This window comes from Somniosus microcephalus, chromosome 11, assembly GCF_052327205.1.
Source record: "Somniosus microcephalus isolate GS21.2 chromosome 11, FLI_Smic_1.0, whole genome shotgun sequence".
NCBI classification, from domain to species: domain Eukaryota; kingdom Metazoa; phylum Chordata; class Chondrichthyes; order Squaliformes; family Somniosidae; genus Somniosus; species Somniosus microcephalus.
Genome location: NC_140997.1, coordinates 200,421,496 through 200,445,089, shown reverse-complemented (window position 1 = coordinate 200,445,089; position 23,594 = coordinate 200,421,496). Strand labels below are relative to the sequence as shown.

General features: G+C 44.0%; 1 protein-coding gene across 2 annotated transcripts in view; it reads right to left on the bottom strand.

The window, feature by feature from the left end:
- Window positions 1-8,659: 8,659 nt before the first annotated feature.
- LOC147111120 (constitutive coactivator of PPAR-gamma-like protein 1 homolog) overlaps window positions 8,660-23,594 on the bottom strand; it is a 145,143-nt gene continuing 130,208 nt past the window's right edge. For both annotated transcript variants that reach the window (XM_086001687.1, XM_086001689.1), the window contains exon 17: window positions 8,660-10,599. In XM_086001687.1, coding sequence (XP_085857813.1) covers window positions 10,252-10,599 — 348 coding nt within the window. In that variant the 3' untranslated portion in view covers window positions 8,660-10,251. The remainder of the gene's footprint in view (window positions 10,600-23,594) is intronic.

Here is a 23,594-nt window from a genome sequence, read left to right as displayed (position 1 = left end):
TGATGGCGGGGTTATGAATTTGGAAGCTCTGATCAGGGTCAAACAGGATGAGACACTGGCCAAAGAGAAAGATGGACTCTGTGGCAAGAGTAGAGGGTTTGTGCTGGGGGCCAAAGACGATGACTTTGGTTTACTAATATTTAGCTGGAAGAAATTGCAGATCATCCGAGACTATGTCGGACAAGCAGTTTGAATGCATAGAGGAAGCAGAGAAGTCATGAGAGGTGGAGTTGGACATCACCATGCTACATGTGAAAGCTGACCCCATGTCTGCGGACAATGTCGTAAAGAGGCAGCATGTAGATGTGTAAGAGGGGGCCATGGATGGATCGGTACTGATGGTATGGGAAGAGAAGCCATTGTTGGAGATGCTCTGGGTATGTTCGGATAAGTAAGTGTGGAACCAAGTAAGGCCAGTCCCACTGAGCTGGACAGTGGAAGAGAGGCGTGGAGGAGGATGTCAATCACACCAAACTACCATACAACACAAATAACTGCTTTGATTTTCAGCGTTTGGTGAAAATAATAGTTCTCTGAGCATCCAGAGTAGACATCACTTATTGATTAATATTGTGGCAGGTAAAAAGAGGGAGCAATACTTTAGATTTTAAATGAAACTGAGGGAGAAAACCGGAGAGGCCCCCAAGAATTACTCTATTATGCCAATGAAGTACAGTTCATCCACAACGAAGGCCTGCAATTTGATAATCTTGCAAGCCAAAACTAATGCCAACATAAAAAGTCTGCCAAGATTCTACCATTGCAGTACCGTAGCTTACATCTACTCTCCAATAGTTTAAGATTGATTCAAAAAATCCCTGGCTAGATCAAGCTGTTGTCAGTAACTGTGTCACCACAACGTGGCCAAGGCTAGCATCCCAAATAGTGGATTTCTCATATTAGAGAATCAGTTACCAGGTACTGCTGAACCCAAGTATATTCTAAACATCCATTCTAAGTTGTGAGTTGTGTGTTGGAGATTGAGGGCCTACTGACCTAGAGAAGCCATAGGTCTACATTACATCACTTACTCATGAAGGAATCGACCAAATCTTCCTCAGCAAATTGAACTGTGCTAAGGCTGCTCCAAGTAGCTCATAGGCTGTAATGGAGGGCTTGGATTACAACTGCTTGCCTGAGGAAAGATTGTGGATAACTGCCTAGTAATTTAGTAGATCTGCTAACTGAGGTAATGTTTTAGTCTTGATAACCCTTTCTCAATAGGTGTAAGGGAACTGCCTGGAGTAAAATTGTGCTGGGGCCACCAATACTTATAGCTGGATTTCACCTTCCCCTTTAAAGGCAAACTTGTGGGGAAGTGCTCTAATTAGGTACATTTTGATTGCCAGTTAGAGACTAATGGCTCTTACTGAAAGTTTATGTACATAAAATACAGTAACGGAATCATATGCCAGAGAAATGCAATTTAATCAATTCTCATGTGCATTTGGACGAACATTCTTACTTTTACACTGTTTAAAGCAGAAGTCATTTTTTTCTACTTACCTCAGTTGCTGGGAAATGATCGATGGGTACTGCTGAACCCAAGTGTATTCTAAACATCCATTCTAATTGTGAGTTGTATGTTGGTCCAGTGTGAAGGCCTGAAAAATGATTCAATTTGGGCTGCAGAAGTCCCAGGAGGCACAGACACTTGCATCATCAATGCATAGAATACCTTGGACCAGTTTCGATCATGTTTATTTTCCTACATAGATTATGATCATCTACCTCTATGAGGCCCTTCCCACGATGAGCAAGATTGGCCTGGGTCAATCAATAAAGAACCTTGTGAAGTTAAAACCTTGGGAGCGATGGTTATTCACTTACCTTGTAGCATAGAGTGAAGCAACTTCACCAGTAAATAATAACAATTCTAAAATATATAGACTAATATATATTATAGGTCTTAATACACAGGTACGAGTACTTCTTTGAAATGGATCAGAGGGGAAAAACATCAATGCCAACACATTGTAGCCTCTGAATTCTAAGTGCTCTCAATTTGGATGAAACAATGTTTAATTCCTTCTTCAATATTTTGTTTGGTTACCCATCTGACAACCGGAGTGTGGCTGGGGGATGTCTCACCATTTCCTGCAACAAGAGATGAGCAGGTTATAAGGAATGTTTCTCTTTTAGCAGGGTACTTGAATATACTGTTTACTGGATCTGAATGTGAGACTGAACCCAGATAATGCTCCTGGGGTTCTGAAATATTTAATTTACAGCAGAGGGATGGTTTATAGTATGTGTAAAGTCTGCGCCTCAATAATACACAGACTTCGGGAGAACAGTTTAACAGGTACTTCACTGAACAGGAGGCAGCGTCAGACTGAAAATACAGAAGCCTGCTAGGGCCTTTTATACAGGGGTGGTCACTGCCGGTACTGCAGTCTAAGACCAGTTATTCCCTTAAAGGTACATACACAACAATTCCTCCCCTTTTAGATAAACAGTACATAACATTCATTTAACTAAATAATAACTAATTACAATTACAATTTTCTCGGTACTATATACATCAACTGAAATAGTCATTTATAAGTTCAGTCTTTGAGGAGGCTTCCTGATCCTGACTGGATAGCGCCTTTCTCGAGTATCCTGTTCTGGCGGTGGAGTCAATTCTGGCTCATTGTCATTGGTTGGTTCGTCAGCTTCCAATACCCCTGCTTCTGAGGTAGACGCAATCTGTACTTTGGGCTCATTACCAGGTGCACATGCTTGTGGTATAGGTTTGGCTTGTTCCTGTGACTCTAGAATCTGGTCAGCATGGCGTCTCACGATGCTCTCTCCAACGTCCACTGTGTACATTAGTGGTCCCTGCTGTGTGCATATCGTGCCTGGCTGCCATTTTTCTGTTCGGTAGTCGCGGGCCAAGACTGGTTGCCCTATCTTGAAGCTCCTGGTTGGCTTCTCATTTATGTGCTGGAACTGCTTATCCTCAACATCTCGTCTTATGTTTGGTTTGAGCAAATCCAAGTGACATCTTAGTCTCCGGTTGAAAAACAGTACGGCTGGAGTTTGGTTGGTTACTGCATGTGTCGCATTCCGGTAAGCAAACAAGAAGTTATCCACCTTGTGTTGCAGTGGTATGTCGTCATTATGCATTGCCTTTATGGCCTTTTTAAAGGTCTGAACAAACCTCTCAGCCAATCCATTTGTGGCTGGATGATATGGGGCAGATGTGTAATGTTTCACCCCATTATTCTTCAGGAACCTCCGGAAATCCTCAGACACAAACTGTGGGCCATTGTCGGAACAAATCTGTTCTGGCAACCCATTCCTGGCGAAGATGGTCCTTAGGACTGCAATAGTTTTCTCCGTGGTGGTGGAGGACATTTTAATGACCTCTGGCCATTTCGGATGGGCGTCCACAGCGATTAGGAACATTGAGTCCATAAATGGACCAGCGAAATCAATGTGTACCCGTTGCCATGGAGATGAGGGCCACTCCCATGGATGTAGCGGGGCCTGTGGTGGAGCGTTTTGGACCTTCTGGCATCCTGTGCATCTCTTGGTCATATCCTCGATTTCTTTATCGATTCCCGGCCACCACACAAACGCCCTGGCTAGGCTCTTCATTTTTACCCTTCCCAGATGACCCTCATGAAGCTCAGTGAGCACTCTATCTCTCAACTTGGGTGGAATTACCACTCGGGATCCACACATCAAGGTTCCCCGGCACACTGACAGCTGTTCTCTCCTTGGTGAGAATGCTGGCAACAGTGAGTTGCCATATGCTGGCCATCCCTTCACCGTCAAATCATAGACCTGAGTGTGTGTCGGGTCATTTCGGGTTTCCTTCTCAATACTTGCGTTTGTAACAGGCAAACATTCGACTATGGTCGCATGGAATATCTCCACCGGGTCCACTGCAGGTGCTTCTTCCGCCGTAGGCAACGGTAGGCGCAACAGCCCATCAGCGTTTCCATGTTGTTTCGTACCTTTGTATTCTATGTCGTACTGATGTGCCCTAGAAAAAGTGACCATCTTTGCAGCCGTTGCGCCGTCATCACCGGAACGCCCTTCTTTGGGTTAAAAATGGAGACCAGGGGTTGATGATCAGTCAGTAGGGTGCATTTCTGCCCGTGCAGATAGTGATTGAACTTCTTCACCCCCCCACACCAGGCTGAGGGCCTCCCTGTCAATCTGGGCATAGTTACGCTCGGCTGAGGTTAGCGAGCGCGATGCAAAGGCTATTGGCCTCTCTGACCCATCACGGAATTTGTGTGACACCACCGCTCCAATGCCGTAAGGTGACGCATCACATGCCAACCGATCGGTAGTGTTGGGTTGTAGTGGGCCAATACTTCTTTTGAAGTGATTAGGCATTTACATTCCTGAAAGGCACGCTTACACTCATCACTCCATTTCCATGTTACACCAGTTCGAAGCAGGGCGTTCAGTGGGTGCAGAATTGTAGATAAATTCGGCAAGAACTTATGGTAGTAGTTCACCAACCCGAGGAACGACCTCAGTTGCGACACATTTTCCGGTGCTGGAGCCTTGACTACAGCCTCAATCTTGTCCGGCGACTTATGCAACCCTTCCTCATCAATCATGTGGCCACAATACGAGATTTGTCTCCTGAAGATCTCGCATTTGGGACGGTTGGCTCATAGCCCATATTCCTGCAATCTCGTGAGCACCTGTTCCAGGTTGGCAAGGTGTTCATTGTCATTTTCGCCCGTAACCAGGATGTCGTCCGAATAACACTGGGTCCCCAGGATCCCTTGCAGGACTTGTTCCATTGCCCTCTGCCAAATAGCCAGGGCCGACGCTACCCCGAATACCAGTCGATTGTACTGGTAAAGGCCTTTGTGAGTGTTTATCGTGAAGTATTTCCTAGATGCTTCTTCCACCTCCATTTGTAGATATGCTTGAGCCAGGTCAATCTTTGTAAAACATTTCCCTCCAGATAGTGAGGCGAAAATATCTTCTATCCGCGGAAGCGGATACTGTACTGTGTGCAGGACTGGGTTCACAGTCACCTTGAAGTCCCCACAGATGCGAACCTTCCTTGGCTCCCCAGGCGTGCTGCTCAATGCTTTCTTCATTACAGGAACGATGGGTGTGGCCCACTCGCTCCAGTCCACCTTAGACAGCACCCCCGAATGCTCCAGACTCTCCAGTTCAGCTTCCACGGCTGGGCGGATCGCGTATGGCACCGGTCTGGCCTTGAAAAATTTTGGGGTTGCGTTATCCTCAATCTTTATGGTTGCCTTTACTCCTTTTAGAGTCCCAAGCCCTTGTTGGAACACCTCTTCCGCGTCAGATAGAATTTGTGACAGACGTCCAGGTGCGACGTCATCATCTTTTTTGTTAGTCACAGTTAGTGCCAGAATGGAATGCCAATCCAATTGTAGTTTTCGGATCCATTCACGTCCCAATAATGGTGGTCCTTCATCTCGTAGTATATACATGTATAGTTTCTGTGTTTCCTTTCCGTTATATTCAACTGGCACCCTTATTTTTCCTCTGGGGTAGACCTTTTGCCCCGTGTATGTCTTCAATACAATGGACGTGTCCTTTAAGGGTATGTGTGAGAATAGCCGCTCATGGTCTTGTCAATTCATGACAGTTAGGGCTGATCCTGTGTCCAATTCCATCTTTACTGGGGACCCTGCTATCATGAGGGTGACCCAAATGGTTCGGTGATCTTCCTTTGCGATCACGTTGTGTAACTTTAAACAACTTAGTCTCCTGCTCCCGGAGTCCTTATCACTCTCCTGATCTTCTGAACTACTATCTGTCAGTTTCTTTACTTTCCTGTACTGTTCCTTAGTAGTTCTTGTCGTGTTGGTTTTCTTTCCCGACCTGCAGACTCTTGCTATATGTCCCATTTTTCCGCATTGCCTGCATATTTTGTCTTTAAACCAGCAGTCCTTCTGCTCATGGGTTGTTCTGCCGCAGCAATAGCACTTTTCTGCTCCATACGCCATTTAGTTAGCGCTGTATTCTTGTGGTTTCTGTTGTATTTCCGCAGCTCCCCGTGCTGCTGCTTCGTAGGATACTGCCACGCTGAAAGCCTGTTCTAGCGTCAGGTCCTTTTTTGAAAGTAGTCGTTTCTGGGTTCCTTCACTCTGGAGCCCGCAGACAAACTTATCCCGTAAGGTGTCTGCCAGTCCTGCTCCGAACTGGCAGTGCTTCAATAACTTGCGTAGTTCCGTAAGATAGTCAGCATTGCTCTCACCTTTGTGCTGGTTTCTTTTATGGAACTTGAATCTTTCTGCTATCAGCAGTGGTGTAGGGCTTAGGTGTTCCTGTAAGATATGAACAATCTCCTCAAAACTTTTCTCCATTGGTTTAGCTGGGGTAATTAAATTCCGCAATAGGCTGTACGTACTCGCACACATCAGATTTAATAATACCGACGCCCTCTTTCCATCGGCCACCTCATTTGCCTTGCAGTACACTTCAATTCTTTCCACATACGTGGTCCAGTCTTCTACCTCGTTGTCGAAAGCAGTGATACTGCCACTTTTCGGCATCTTGGGCGATTTAAAATGGCGCCTCCCGCGCTTTTGCTTCTTCCCCAATGGAATAAAATGGCGCCTCCCGCGCTTCTGCTTCTTCCCCAACGGGATAAAATGGCGCCTCCCGCGCTTTTGCTTCTTCCCCTTACTGCCACGCTGCTCCTAGCGTTCTACGGGGTAATGGCGGTGACCCGCAGCTTCGGCGCGTCTCGCTTTCCTTCCCCCCGTTTAGTTTCTCTGTGCTGTCCTGTTCTTGAGCACTGACCGCGACCTGTGCGCTCCACCCTCTCGTTTTCTTTTCCCGGCGATGCTGCGCGGCCCGTTTTGTACAGCCGCTCGATCGAGCTTGAGCCCGACGCAGTCCGGAAGGGTCAGCGCACTACCTGCTACCAGCACGATTTGCTGGAACCACAGTCTCTCCCGCAATTCTCCGAACACCGATGAATTCTTTGGGCGGTTGGCCTCGGTCGACGCCCGTTGCTCAGACTACGACCTTCCAGGACCCTCCTCTCAGGCGAGATCCCCGTGAGATGATGCCACACTGCAGGCGAGTTCGAACTTACTCGTCGCCACTGTAAAGTTCGCGCCTCAATAATACACGGACTTCGGGAGAACAGTTTAACAGGTACTTTACTGAACAGGAGGCAGCGTCAGACTGAAAATACAGAAGCCTGCTAGGGCCTTTTATACAGGGGTGGTCACTGCCGGTACTGCAGTCTAAGACCAGTTATTCCCTTAAAGGTACATACACAACAGTATGCAGCCCAAGTAACTGCTGATTACTTTGTGTCCTCGCGAGAGAACTAAAGTAAATAGCTCAAAAGCACCAACAACAGTAAAATTGTACTTCTGCTTTAAGAATTTCAACAGATGCAGGGCCTGTCTCTCTAAATCAGGAAATTGCGACATTAGGAGCAGAAAACATGTCAAAGTTTGGGGAAAGTGAACTGATTTCTATGGTGCAGATCTGGCGGTTACATGGGAGCAGGAAGTCACATGTGGCACTGCATAGTCTGATGCAATATTTTTATAGGTTTGCTTAGCATGTGGTTTTCAGTCAGAATATACCAAGGTTAGTCAAGTTCCTACTATGTGAAGGATGCTTGACTACCTACTGAAAACATACCTTCTGATTCAAGGAAATCAGCTGTATCACAGCAGCTTTTAAATATTAGAAATTCATGTACATTAAATCAGACACTTCGGTTGTCTTTTCATGAAAAATGTTTTAACTAATTTCAGCAAAAGAAAACTCATCACTAAAGGTATATACACACACAGCTTATAAATTAGTTTAAAACACCCACATCTTCAGCATATTTTCTTCACTAATAAGCTATTGGTAACTTATCAATTAATATGGGACGAGTAACACAATCTGTAACATAGTATCAGGGAAAACTATGTTCCAAGGACTGAACAAAATAATGCGAAAAATATTAGTGCAATAGAGGCCAAAAAGAAAGACTTGCATTTATATAGCGCCTTTCTCAACCACCGGACATCCCAAAGCGCTTTACAGCCAATTAAGTACTTTTTGAAGTGTAGTCACTGTTGTGATGTAGGAAACACAGCAGCCAATTTCCACACAGCAAGCTCCCACAAATAGCAATGTGACAATGACCTGATAATCTGTTTTAGTGATGTTGACTGAGGGATATATATTGACCAGGACATCAGGAATAACTCCCCTGCTCTTCTTCGAAATAGTGCCATGGGATTTTTTACGTCCAATTGAGAGGGCAGTTGGGGCCTCAGTTTAATGTCTCATCCAAAAGACAGCACCTGCACTGGAGTGTCAGTCTAGATTTTTGCACTCAAGTCCTGGAGTGGGACTTGAACCCACAACCTTCTGACTCAGAGGCGAGGGTATATATTCTGAAAATTATTTCAGTTTACCATGTTAACCCACTACATCAATTCATATTTAAACACTTGTGCGATAATTTCAAAACAAAGCAAATTAAAATGGGCATTAGCACAAATTTGATCAACACTATTAATTACTTTTGTTCTGTTATGAGATGTAAAACTGCGAGTAAGTTGTGTATGAAATTTCAAAAACCCAATTTCTGTACAATTATCAGCAACATGAGAGACTGAAATGCAAGTTACTCCCAACTTCCCAGCAAAATTCAAGACAGTTCAGTTGATCAATGGAAAAAAAGAACCACCAATGGTTTATACTAAAAGAATAAAGATTTTTATTAAGCATTGTAAGTTGCATTCAATAGCCTTCCAGTATTACACCATACCATAATCCATCAACAACCGAGCAAACCCAACAGTAGTTCATTCTTGCACAGTCCATATGTAGGTAGAACTCCTTTCAACTTACAGAAAAGGTACTATGTAGCTGTTGCGGGCAGGGGTTTTGGGGGGGCGGGGTTACATTTTATTTCTGTTCACTAATGGGTGATGAAGAGCATCAGGAAAATTATATGAAATAATAATAAAGTAAGGATTCTGATTCAAAGTACATCAGGGTTGAAACACTAACAAAAACAGCAAAACGATACAATTATACTTGCTTATACTAAACTCTTGATGGGAAAGTTTTAAAAACGAGCAATTTGCTGAATTGTCTGCTACGTAGGGGGTAATTTTTTTTTTGAAGATTGAAGCTTTTCAAGAATTTTGTAGAAAGATCACTTTGCTAATACAAATGCATAAAACAGCAACAGAGAACAATATGAATACAGTAGCGATGAGTACACCAGGGTTAACATTAATCATTCAGAGTGGCTAGATAATTTTTGTAGGTTTTAGAATAAATGCAACAGAGGTCAATAACCACAAAATTTAAGGTTAGAGCAAGATCAGTTAATGACTAAACATATTTTAACATCGTTTTATAGGACTATGACTAACTGTTTTAAAATTTGCAAATGGGCACAGTACTTGTAGGATGGAAGAAAGAGGACGATAACATGCATAATATTAACTACACACTTCAAAAATTATGAACCATGCAGAAGTTTAGCCAAAGTAGTACTAATGTCTACATCTGATTCAAAAACCACTGATTTCATTGATTCACGGATGTATGGTAAGAGCTGTCATATTCACAAAACGTATCAATTATATGGTGATGTTTAACTATTTTTAAAGGTCATCTGCATCTTCAATGAATGTTTTCAGTTGTTTCTCGACATGTAATTTGCTTCTTACACATATTTGCTTTTTCTTAAAAGTTTGCCAAAACTGAAGCTGCGATATTACTGTCTAGTAACTTAACATTGAATTATTTAATTTTTAAAAATCTTTTGCTGACATAACCACACCAAAACTAATGACACTGAAGTAATAGAATTTTTTGTGGTTCTGTGCCTTTTGCAGGCTTATGAAATTTAAATCTTAAAATAAGCAACTGACACAACACATAAAATCAATTAAGATGGCAAAGTTATGGTGCCAAGTACTGTACTGTATTTTAACCTATATTAAAGACTGCCAAATTAAAGCCATATTTGCTTTACCTTCTGAAAAAGAAAATGTAAATTGTCATAACCAGTTTGAATGTCTTGTAATACCATTTCAAATGTGGGAGTCAAATGCTCTTCATTCCATTTGGTAGCATTCAACAGCAACTGGCTAGAAAAGATTGCTTGTTAAACAGCTGACATCAAAGAGGGATCCGAATTTCCAATGTCCTCGTTTCTCTATGGAGAAGAAAATAATGTATGCAACTGTAGGCCTTCCTTTTCAAATATTCCTATTCTGTAACCTTCCAAACATCCTTCACCCCCTCAACAAAAAACAAAAAAAAACATTACTCTTCCTTTTTCAAGACAGCAGTACCAAGATTTTCATCTCTATTGCAACTGCCATCTGTAGTTAGTGCATTTAAGTGAGGAGTTGTATTGCACATTTTAGAGTCATTATTCAAGGCACTTTCAGTTTGGTTGGAAGCCCCGATGTCTCCTTTGTTTCCATTTAGCTGGGAAACAAGTTTACTTTCATCTGAAACTCCATTTTCAGCAGGAGAGCTATCTGAAGAGTCTGCTGCAAGGCCTGACTGAGGCTTCTCATGTTCCTCTGAACCATGGTCTCCTGAATCTCCAGACCCCTTCAATCCTTGAGCAACTTCTTCTGCTGAAGCAGCATAAGCTGGTTGACCCTGTCATACACAGGAAAAAAAACATTTAAATAAGCGCACATTAAAAAAAAATTTGCTGCTTCGCGAGATATTCTAACAGATCAATAACTTTACTGACTTCATATATGCATCTATGGACTATTATAATGTTCTATGGACATATGTAAAGTAATGGAATATGTTCTCATGTGTTTGTATCTATTTAATCAACTCAATTACAACATTTCCAAGTGTTGTTTGCAGATGTGGAACTTGATCAACTTTTGCCATCAAAATACTGAGATCAAAACTTTTACACAGGATGTCCAGAAGTTGAGAGATTTACCCAAATTATCATACTAATTTTAAGAACATAGGAACAGGAGTATGCCATTCAGCCCCTCGAGCCATTTAATTAGATCATGGATGAGTGCGGTTTGAACAGAGTGCTGGAGTTGGGTGAGTGAGGGAGTCTTAACTGTTGTCTAAATATCAAACTTTTGTTTGTTTCACATTTACTGTTACTGTTAAAAATCTAAATTTCACAGCCTTAAGCAGGGATATACAAGGCCTACAATTCAGAGCAGCTGAAGGCAGTTAATTAGGGAAACTAGATTAAACTGGTTTTCCTGTAGCAGGGCTCAGCCAGCTCCTTTGTTTCAGGGCCTATAAAAACAGGCTTTGGAGTGTGATTTGAACAGAGTGCTGGAGTTGGGTGAGGGAATTAGGTGAGGAGTGGAAGGAGGAGTTCCCTTGCTTCGCCTAACTTTTCACCCTGTCGGAATTGGTTCTTGCTTTACACCAAAGGAAGAGTCCGAGAGCGAGAGCAGTCAAACAACAACTGCAAAACCGCTAAAAAAACGTCACAACCAGGGAAGGAGCTGATTGGTAAGTAGGACTTGGTGAGTATTTCTACAGTCCCGTCGTTAAAGTAAAATTAAGGTCTCTAGTTTAGCGTAAGTAGTGTGTAAAGTTAAGCAAGGTCCCTAGTGCATTAATATTCTTTAATTTAGAGGAAGTAGAGAGTAAATTAAGGGCATGACATGGCAGGCAGCTCAGCATGTGGAGTGCTCCTCCTGTGCTATGTTGGAAGTCGGGGACACTTTTGGTGTCCAGGGCAAACACGTGTGCAGGAAGTGTCTCCAGCTGCAGCTACTCGAAATCCGCGTTTCGGATCTGGAGCTGTGGCTAGAGTCACTGTGGAGCATCCGTGAGGCTGAGATCTACGTGGATAGCACGTTAAACGAGGTGGTCACACCGCAGGTAAAGAGTGCACAGGCAGAAAGGGAATGGGTGACCGCCAGGCAGAGTAAAAGAACTAGGAAGGTAGTGCAGGAGTCCCCTGGGTCCATCTCCCTCTCCAACAGATTTTCCATTTTGGATACTGCTGGGGAAGATGGTTTCTCAGGGGAATGCAGCAAGAGCCAAGTCCCTGGCACTACGAGTGCCTCAGCTCCACAGGAGGGGTGGAAAAAGAGTGGGAGAGCAATAATGATAGGGGATTCTATTGTAAGGGGAACAGATAAGACATTTCTGTGGCCACAGACGTAACTCCAGGATGATATGTTGCCTCCCTGGTGCCAGGGTTAAGGATGTCACTGAGCGGCTGTAACACATGCTGAAGGAGGAGGGTGAACAGCCTCATGGTCCATATCGGTACCAACGACATAGGTAGAAAGAGGGATGAGGTCCTGCAAACAGAATATAGAGAGCTAGGAAATAAATTAAAAAGCAGGACCTCAAAGGTAGTAATCTCAGGATTACTGCCAGTGCCACGTGCTAGCGAGAGCAGAAATAGGAGAATAGACCAGATGAATGCGTGGCTGGAGAGATGGTGTAGGAGGGAGGAATTTAAATTCCTGAGTCATTGGGACCGATTCTGGTGAAGGTGGGACCTGTACAAGCTGGACGGATTACACCTCGGCAGAACCGGGACAAATATCCTCGCAGGGGGGTTTGCTAGTGCTGTTGGAAAGGATTTAAACTAGTTTGTCAGGGGGCTGGGAACCTAAGTGTGGGCCCAGAACGGAGAGAAACAAAGCTGGAAGTGCAAGTTAGAAAAGTAGTCAGCAAAACTAGTAGGGAGCAGAAACAAAGGCCAACAGTAAAGAGGGTCAAAGTGCAGAAAAATATTAAACAGGCAAAGTTGAAGGCACTTTATCTAAATGCACGTAGCATTCGCAACAAGGTGGATGAATTAATGGCACTAATAGAAGTAAATGGGTATGATGCAATTGCCATTACAGAGACATGGTTGCAGGGTAACCAAAGCTGGGAACTGAATGTTCCAGGGTACTCAACATTTAGGAAAGACAGACAAAAAAGAAAAAGGAGGTGGCGTAGTGCTGTTAATAAGGGATGAGATCGGTACAGTAGAGATAAAAGATCTTGGCTTGGCAGATCGTGATGTAGAACTGGAATCAGTTTGGGTGGAGCTAAGAAACAGCAAAGGGAGGAAAACATTGGTGGGAGTTGTGTATAGGCCACCAAACAGTAGTGGTAATGTAGGGCACAGCATCAATCAGGGAATTAGTAGTGCATGTAACAAGGGCAATACGGTAATCATGGGGGACTTTAATCTACATATTGACTGGGCAAATCAAATTACCACTAATGGTGTGGAGGACGAATTCTTGGAATGCATGCGAGATTGGTTTCCTGGATCAGTATGTGGAGGAACCAACCAGGGAACAGGCTATTCTGGATCTGGTACTGTGTACTGAGAAAGGGCTAATCAATAATCTTGTGGTAAAGGTGCCTTTAGGGACAAGTGGCCATAATATGATTGAATTTTACATTAAGTTTGAGAGTGATGTAGTCCAATCTGAAACTAAGGTCTTCAATCTAAACAGAGGAAACTACAAGGGTATGAGGGACAAGTTGGCCATGGTAGATTGGGAGACTACACTAAAAGGTATGAAGGTGGACATACAATGGCTAACATTCAAGGAAATAATGCATCATTTGCAACAAACATATATTCCTCTAGGGCATAAAAACCCAAAAAGAAAAGTGATCCAACCATGGCTAACAAAATAAATTAAAGCTAGTATTAAGTCAAAGGAGGAAGCTTATAAAGTTGCCAGAAAAAGCAGTCAGCCTGAGGATTGGGATCTTTTAGAAATCAGCAAAGAGGGAGCAAGAAATTGATTTAAAAAAAGGGAAAATGGAATACGAGCATAAACTAGCGAAAAATATAAAAACGGATTGTAAAAGCTTCTATAGGTATGTGAAAAGGAAAAGACTGGCGAAGGTAAATGTAGGTCCTTTACAGTCAGAGATGGGAGAATTTATAATGGGGAATGAGGAAATGGCCAAGAAATTAAATAAATACTTTGTTTCTGTCTTCACAGAGGAAGACACAAAAAACCTCCCAGAAATACGAGAAAACCAAGGGTGTGGCGAGAATGAAGAACTTAAACCAATTATTAGTTTAAAAAAAAGTACTCGCAAAATTAATGGGGCTAAAAGTCAATAAATCCCAAGGACTGGATGACCTACATCCTAGGGTTTTGAAAGAGGTGGCCATTGGGATAGTGAATGCATTGGTTGTCATCTTCCAAAATTCTATCGATTCTGGAACGGTTCCTGCAGATTGGAGGATAGCAAATGTAACCCCGCTATTTAAGAAAGGAGGGAGAGAGAAAATGGGGAACTACAGACCTGTTAGCCTCACATCAGTAGTTAGGAAAATGCTGGAATCTATTATAAAGGATGCAATAACTGGGCACTTAGAAACTAATAGTAAGATTGGGCAGAGTCAACATGGATTTATGAAAGGGAAATCCTGTTTAACAAACCTATTGGTGTTCTTTGAGGATGTAACTAGTGGAGTAGACAAAGGGGAACCAGTAGATGTGGTGTATTTAGATTTTCAGAAGGCCTTCGAAAAGGTTCCACACAAGAGGTTATGAACAAAATTAGGGCACATGGAACTGGGGGTAATATACTAGCATGGATTGAGAATTGGTTAACAGACAGAAAACAAAGTGTAGGGATAAACGGGTCTTTTTCAAGATGGCAGGCTGTGACTGGTGGGGTACCGCAAGGATCGGTGCTTGGGCCCCAGCTATTCACAATCTATATCAATGATTTGGATGAGGGGACTAAATGTAACATTTCCAAATTTGCTGATGATACGACGCTAGGTGGAAGTGTCAGATGTGAAGAGGCTTCAAGGGGATCTCGACAGGCTCAGTGAGTGGGCGAGAACATTGCAGATGGAATATAATGTGGATAAATGTGAAGTTATCCACTTTGATAGAAAAAAACAGAAAGGCAGAGTATTTCCTAAAAGGTGAAAGATTGGGGAATGCAGATGCTCAAAGGGACCTGGGTGTCCTTGTACAGGAGTCACTGAAAGTGAATGTTCAGGTGCAGCAAGCCATTAGGAAGGCAAATGATATGCTGGCCTTCATTACAAGAGGATTTGAGTACAGGAGTAAAGAAGTCTTACTCCAATTATACAGGGCCTTGGTGAGACCACACCTGGAGTACTGTGTACAATTTTGGTCTCCTTACCCAAGGAAGGATATACTTGCCATAGAGGGAGTGCAACAAAGGTTAACGAGATTGATTCCTGGGATGATGGGATTGTCGTATGAGAGGAGATTGAGTAAACTAGGCCTGTATTCCCTTGAATTCAGAAGAATGAGAGGGGATCTCATTGAAGCATACAAAATTATTACAGGGCTTGATAGGGTAGATGCTAGGAGAATGTTTCCCTTGGCTGGGGAATCTAGAACCAGGGGCCACAGCCTCAGGATAAAGGGTAGGCCATTCAGGACTGAGATGAGAAGAAATTTCTTCTCAGAGGGTGGCGAATCTTTGGAATTCTCTACCCCAGAGGGCTGTGGAGGCTCAGTCATTGGTTATATTTAAAACAGAAGTCGATAGATTTCTGACTCGTAAAGGCATCAAGGGATATGACGATAGGGCCGGTGAATGGAGTTGAGGCCCGACCAGTTCGGACCAGGGAGCAACGAGGCGAGGAGGAGCCCGGTATAAAAACCGGCCCGAGGCCCGACCAGTTCGGACCAGCGAGGCGGAGGAGGAGCCCGGTATAAAAACCGGCGCGAGTACCGAGGCCCGACCAGTTCGGACCAGGGAGCAGCAAGGCAAGGAGGAGCCCGGTATAAAAACCGGCGCGAGGCCCGACCAGTTCGGACCAGCGAAGTGAGGAGGAGCCCGGTATAAAAACCGGCGTGAGTACCGAGGCCCGACCAGTTCGGACCAGGGAGCAGCGAGGCTTGCCAACTCAGCAGCGGGGAGAGAGGTAAAAAGTAATCAGTGTGACGTCACCAGGGAGCAGGTTAGTGATTGGTTGGTGAGTATTTCTCTTTTTTAAACTTTAACTCTGTAGTTTATAGTTACTAGGGTCTTTTCTGGTGTAGCGGGGACTGTTGGTAGACTATACAAGCGCCTTAGAGATATCTTTAATTGGTGATACCCTTTAATTAATTTAAATTAATTCACTAAGTCATGCCAGGAGAGCCCAGCCCCGTGTTATGCTCCTCTTGCTCTATGTGGGAATTCAGGGACACTGCCGGTGTCCCTGATGACGTGTGCCAGAAATGCATCCAGCTGCGGCTACTGGCAGACGGCATTGCGGCGCTGGAGCTGCGGATGGATGGGCTTTGGAGCATTCACGATGCTGAGAGGGTCGTGGATAACACATTTGATGAGGTGGTCACACCGCAGGTAAGGGCTGCACAGGCAGAAGGGAAATGGGTGACCATCAGGCAGAGCAGTAGAGGCAGGCAGGTAGTGCAGGGGACCCCTGTGGCCATCCCCCTCTCAAACAGGTATACCGATTTGGATACTGTTGAGGGGGATGACTTACCAGAGGAAGGCAGCAGCAGCCAACTTCCCGGCACCAGGGGTGCTTCTGCTGCTCAGGAAGGGAGGAAAAAGAGTGGGAGAGCAATAGTGGTAGGGGATTCTATCGTAAGGGGAACAGATAGGCGCTTCTGTGGCCGTAGACGTGACTCCAGGATGGTTTGTTGCCTCCCTGGTGCCAGGGTCAAGGATGTCACTGAACGGCTGCAGGGCATTCTGAAGGGGGAGGGTGAACAGTCAGAGGTCGTGGTTCACATTGGGACCAATGACATGGGTAGGAAGAGGGATGAGGTCCTGCAGCAAGAATTTAGGGAGCTAGGTAGCAGATTAAAGAGCAGGACCTCAAAGGTTGTAATCTCTGGATTACTCCCGGTGCCATGTGCTAGTGAGTATAGGAATAGGAGGATAGAGCAGATGAATGCGTGGCTAAAGAGTTGGTGCAGGAGGGAGGGCTTTAGTTTCCTGGATCACTGGGCCTGCTTCTGGGGAAGGTGGGACTTGTACAAGTCGGACGGGTTGCAACTGAACCAGAGCGGGACAAATATCCTTGCGGGGAGGTTTGCTAGCACTGTTCGGGGGGGGGGATGTTTAAACTAAAATGGCAGGGGGTTGGGAACCTGAGCAGGGAAGACAGAGGAAAGGGAAACAGGGATAAAAGCAAAAGATAGGAAGGAGAAAAACAAAAGTGGCAGTCAGAAAAATCAACGGTTTAAATCAAACGTGGCCACAGTAAATCATAATTCTAATAGGTCTAAGAGCGTTACAAAACCAAGCCTGAAGGCTTTGTGTCTTAATGCAAGGAGCATTTGTAATAAGGTGGATGAATTGGCTGCGCAAATAGAGGTAAACGAATATGATTTGGTTGGGATTACGGAAACGTGGCTCAAGGATGGCCAAGACTGGGAACTCAACATCCAGGGGTATTCGATATTCAGGAAAGATAGGCAAAAAGGGAGGTGGGGTAGCATTACTGGTTAAAGAAGGGATTAATACAATTGTAATGAAGGATATTAGCTCTGATGATGTGGAATCTGTATGGGTAGAATTGAGAAATACTAAGGGGAAAAAAACATTAGTGGGAGTGGTATATAGACCTCCCAACAGTAAGGCGGAGGTTGGGGATGGCATGAAAAGGGAAATTAAAGAAGCGTGCAATAAGGGCACAGCAGTCATCATGGGTGACTTTAATCTACATATAGATTGGGCCAACCAAATTAGTAACAATACTGTGGAGGAGGAATTCCTGGAGTGTTTACGGGATGGTTTCCTGGACCAGTATGTCGAGGAACCAACCAGAGATCAGGCCATCTTAGACTGGGTATTATGTAACGAGAAAGGATTAATTAGCAATCTTGTTGTACGAGGCCCCTTGGGTCGGAGCGATCATAATATGATCGAATTCTTCATTAAGATAGAGAATGAAGTAGTTGACTCAGAGACTAGGGTCCTCAATTTAAATAAAGGAAACTACGATGGTCTGAGGAGCGAGTTGGGTAGGATTGATTGGGGAATGGCACTCAAAGGGTTGACGGTGGATAGGCAATGCCAAACATTCAAAGACCGAATGGATGAGCTACAGAATTTGTTCATCCCAGTTTGGCATAAAAATAAAACAAAAAAGGTGACTCAACCGTGGCTAACAAGGGAAATTAGGGATAGCATAAGATCCAAGGAGACGACATATAAATTGGCCAGAAAAAGCAATAATCCTGAGGATTGGGAGCAGTTTAGGATTCAACAAAGGAGGACAAAGGGATTAATTAAGAAAGTGAAAATAGAATATGAGAGAGTGAGCTAGCAGGGAACATAAAAACTGACTGTAAAAGCTTTTATAGATATGTGAAGAGAAAAAGATTGGTGAAGTCAAGCGTAGGTCCCTTGCAGTCAGAATCAGGGGAATTTATAATGGGAAACAAAGAAATGGCAGACCAACTAAATTCATGCTTTGGTTCTGTCTTCACAAAGGAGGACACAAATAACCTCCCAGAGATGCCGGGGAACATAGGGCCTGATGAAAGGGTGGAACTGAAAGAAATCAGTATTTGTAGGGAAATGGTGTTAGGAAAATTGATGGGACTGAAGGCCGATAAATTCCCAGGGCCTGATAATCTACATCCCAGGGTACTTAAGGAAGTGGCCCTAGAAATAGTAGATGCATTGCTGGTCATCTTCCAGAACTCGATAGACTCTGGAACAGTACCCATGGATTGGAGGGTAGCTAATGTTACCCCACTATTCAAAAAAGGTGGTAGAGAAAAAGCGGGGAATTATAGACCGGTAAGCCTGACATCGGTAGTGGGGAAAATGCTAGAGTCCATTATAAAAGATGTAATGGCAGAGCACTTGGTAAGCAGTGACAGGATCGGACAAAGTCAACATGGATTTACAAAAGGTAAATCATGCTCAACTAATCTACTGGAATTTTTTGAGGATGTAACTGGTAAAATAGATAAGGGAGAACCAGTGGATGTGGTGTATTTGGACTTTCAGAAGGCTTTCGATAAGGTCCCACATAAGAGATTAGCGTGCAAAATTAAGGCACGTGGGATTGGGGGCAAGGTATTGACTTGGATAGAGAACTGGTTGGCGGACAGAAAGCAAAGAGTTGGAATAAACGGGTCGTTTTCCGAGTGGCAGGCAGTGACTAGTGGGGTACCGCAAGGATTGGTCCTAGGACCCCAGCTGTTCACAATATATATTAATGATCTGGACGAGGGAATTGGATGTAATATCTCCAAATTTGCAGACGACACAAAGCTGGGTGGGAGGGTAAGCTGTGAGGAGGATGTCGTGAAACTCCAGTACGATTTGGCCAGATTGGGTGATTGGGCAGAAACATGGCAAATGCACTATAATGTGGATAAATGTGAGGTTATCCACTTTGGTGGCAAAAACAGGAAGGCAGATTATTATTTGAATGGCAATAGATTGGGAGAAGGGGAAGTGCAAAGAGACCTGGGTGTTCTTGTGCACCAGTCGCTGAAGGTAAGCATGCAGGTGCAGCAGGCGGTTAAGAAGGCAAATGGTATGTTGGCCTTCGTAGCAAGAGGGTTCGAGTACAGGAACAAGGATGTCTTGCTACAGTTGTACAGGGACTTGGTGAGACCGCACCTTGAGTACTGTGTGCAGTTTTGGTCGCCTTACCTGAGGAAGGACGTTCTTGCCATGGAAGGAGTGCAGCGAAGATTCACCAGGCTGATACCTGGGATGGCAGGAATGACGTATGAGGAGAGATTGTGTCGATTGGGCTTATACTCACTGGAGTTTAGAAGATTGAGAGGGGATCTCATCGAAACCTATAAAATTCTGTCAGGCCTGGACAGACTAGATGCAGGATATTCCTGATGGCCGGGGAGTCCAGAACCAGGGGTCATAGTCTAAGGATAAGGGGTAAGCCATTTAGGACTGAAATGAGGAGGAATTTCTTCACCCAGAGAGTGGTGAACCTGTGGAATTCTCTGCCACAGAGGGCGGTGGAGGCCAGTTCATTAAGTACATTCAAGAAAGAGTTAGATATATTTCTTAAGGCTAAAGGGATCAAGGGATATGGGGAGAAGGCAGGGACAGGGTACTGAATTTGGATGATCAGCCATGATCTCATAGAATGGCGGAGCAGGCTCGAAGGGCCGAATGGCCTACTCCTGCTCCTATTTCTTATGTTCTGTACCTCAACTCCGTTTACTCACCTTTGTTCCATATTCCTTGAAAAACCTAACAAAAATCTATTGATCTCAGTCATGAAAATTCCAACTGATACAGCATCCACGGCTTTTTGGGGAAGCAAGTTCCTGGTTTACACTCCCCTTTATGTAGAAAGTGCTTCCAGATTTCACTCCTAAATGCCAAGCTCTAATTTTATTATGTCTTCTTTTTCTGGATTCCCCCACCAGATTGCAGGGAACATAAAAACTGAGTGTAAAAGCTTTTATAGATATGCGAAGAGAAAAAGATTGGTGAAGTCAAGCGTAGGTCCCTTCGTCAGAATCGGGGGAATTTATAATGGGGAACAAAGAAATGGCTGACCAAGTAAATACATATTTTGGTTCTGTCTTCACAAAGGAGGACACAAATAACCTCCCAGAGATGTCGGGGAACATAGGGACTAATGAGAGGGAGGAACTGAAAGAAATCCGTATTTGTAGGGAAATGGTGTTGGGGAAGTTGACGGGATTGAATGCCGATAAATCCCCAGGGCCTGATAATCTACATCCTAGGGAAGTGGCCCTGGAGATAGTAGATGCATTGCTGGTCATCTTCCAGAACTCGATAGACTCTGGAACAGTCCCATGGATTGGAGGGTAGCTAATGTTACCCCACTATTCAAAAAAGGTGGTAGAGAAAAAGCAGGGAATTATAGACCGGTAAGCCTGACATCGGTAGTGGGGAAAATGCTAGAGTCCATTATAAAAGATTTAAGCAGAGCACTTGGAAAGCAGTGACAGGATCGGACAAAGTCAACATGGATTTACAAAAGGTAAATCGTGCTTGACTAATCTACTGGAATTTTTTGAGGATGTAACTGGTAAAATAGATAAGGGAGAACCAGTGGATGTGGTGTATTTGGACTTTCAGAAGGCTTTCGATAAGGTCCCGCATAAGAGATTAGCGTGCAAAATTAAGGCACATGGGATTGGGGGCAAGGTATTGACTTGGATAGAGAACTGGTTGGCAGATAGAAAGCAAAGAGTTGGAATAAACGGGTCGTTTTCCGAGTGGCAGGCAGTGACTACTGGGGTACGCAACGATCGGTCCTAGGACCCCAGCTGTTTACAATATATATTAATGATCTGGACGAGGGAATTGGACGTAGTATCTCCAAATTTGCAGACGACACAAAGCTGGGTGGGAGGGTATGCTGTGAGGAGAATGTCGTGAAACTCCAGTACGATTTGGACAGGTTGGGTGATTGGGCCTAAACATGGCAAATGCACTATAATGTGGATAAATGTGAGGTTATCCACTTTGGTGGCAAAAACAAGGCGGCAGATTATTATTTGAATGGCAATAGATTGGGAGAAGGGGAAGTGCAAAGAGACCTGGGTGTACTTATGCACCAGTCGCTGAAGGTAAGCATTCAGGTGCAGCAGGCGGATAAGGCGGCAAATGGTATGTTGGCCCTCTTCCTAGCAAGAAGGTTAGAGTACAGGAACAAGGATGTCTTGCTGCAGTTGTACAGGGCCTTGGTGAGACCGCACCTTGAGTATTGTGTGCAGTTTTGGTCGCCTTATCTGAGGAAGGATGTACTTGTCATGGAAGGAGTGCAGCGTAGATTCACCAGGCTGATACCTAGGATGGCAGGAATGATGTATGAGGAGAGATTGTGTCGATTGGGCTTATACTCACTGGAGTTTAGAAGAATGAGGGGATCTCATCGCAACCTATAAAATTCTGTCAGGCCTGGACAGACTAGATGCAGGAAGGATGTTCCCGATGGCCGGGGAATCCAGAACCAGGGGTCATAGTCTAAAGATAAGGGGTAAGCCATTTAGGACTGAGATGAGGAGGAATTTCTTCACCCAGAGAGTGGTGAACCTGTGGAATTCGCTGCCACAGAGGGCGGTGGAGGCCAGTTCATTAAATATATTCAAGAAGGAGTTGGATATATTTCTTAAGGCTAAAGGGATCAAGGGATATGGGGAGAAGGCAGGGACAGGGTACTGAATTTGGATGATCAGCCCTGATCTCATTGAATGGTGGAGCAGGCTCGAGGGACCGAATGGCCTACTCCTGCTCCTATCTTCTATGTTTCAGAGGAAATAGTTTCTCTGTATCTACTCTATCCAATCTATTATTTTAAAATACTCAATTAGATCGTCTCTCAACCTTCTAAACTCAACCGAAGTTTACTCAACCTGTCCTATATTTAACCCTTTAAGCCCTGGTATAATTCTGGTGAATCTGCACCGTTCCCCCTTCCAAGGCCAATATATCTTTCCTGAGCTTCAGTGCCCAAAACGGAAAGCAATACTGCAGATGGGGTCTGACCAAGGCTCTGTATAACTGAAACATCACATCCTCACTTTTGTATTCCAACCCCCTTGAGATGAAGGCCAACATTACAATGGACTTTTTGTACCTGTGCACTATCTTTTAGCGATTTATGTACATGGATACCTACATCCCTTTGCTCCACCACAGCTCCTTGTTTCTCACCATTAAGAAAATATTCTAATTTGCCTTTCTCGAATCCAAAGTGGATGACCTCACAACGCCACATTGAACTGCACCTGCTACAGCTTTCCCCAATCATTTTGTCTTTTTATGTCCTTTTGTAACTTCCTGCTCCCATTCACATAACCTACTGTGCCCTCCTAACTTAGTATCATCTGCAAACTTCGATATACAACTCTCTATTCCTTCATCCAAGTTATTAATATATATGGTGAAAAGCGGAGGCCCCAGTACAGATCCCTGGGCAACATCACTTGTCACATCTATCCAATCAGAGAATGAATCCATTATCTCTACTCTGTCTCCTACCTCCCAACCAATTACCATCCCATATAACAATGTTACCTTCAATTCCGTGAGCTCTCATTTTTGCTAATAATCTCTTGTGCAGAACCTTATCAAATGCCTTCTGGAATATTAAAAATTTCAACTAGATTAGTCAGATCTGGCCTACCCTTCACAAATCCATGTCGCCACGCTTTGGTCAGACAATACATGTTCAAGTGCTCAGTCACTTTGTGTCTCATGATAAATTCCAGTAACTTCCCAACAATTGATGTTGAACTGGCAGGTCTGCAGTTACCTGTTTTCTCCCTCCCTCCTTAAATAATAGTGACATTTGCAATTTTCCAATCCAAAGGCATTTTATAACACGAGACAGCAAACGATCTTCAAATCTATTGTAAATTGTATAATTTTTCCAAATTCACCCTCATTCAGAAGACATTATATTGAAGTTTATCAACTTTTATTGAGAGGTTTACTTCAACTGTAGGAGTTCTAGCTTGAAACGTGGAGGGTTGCCCTGGTGTAATTTCTCTGATCCAAGCATATGTTGTGATGCCTTTCTATTGGTCAGTAACTAAAATGCAGCATCTTTGCTCTCCTCCAGTCCCTCACTGCACAAGTGGAGTTTTGAGGAATGGTGTCACTTCTGAGTGACTGGGACAGTGTGCCCAGAAGCTTTTTCTCAGCACCCAGTTGGTTAGTTCCTGGATGCATTGCATAGCAACTGAAAGAGCACCGAT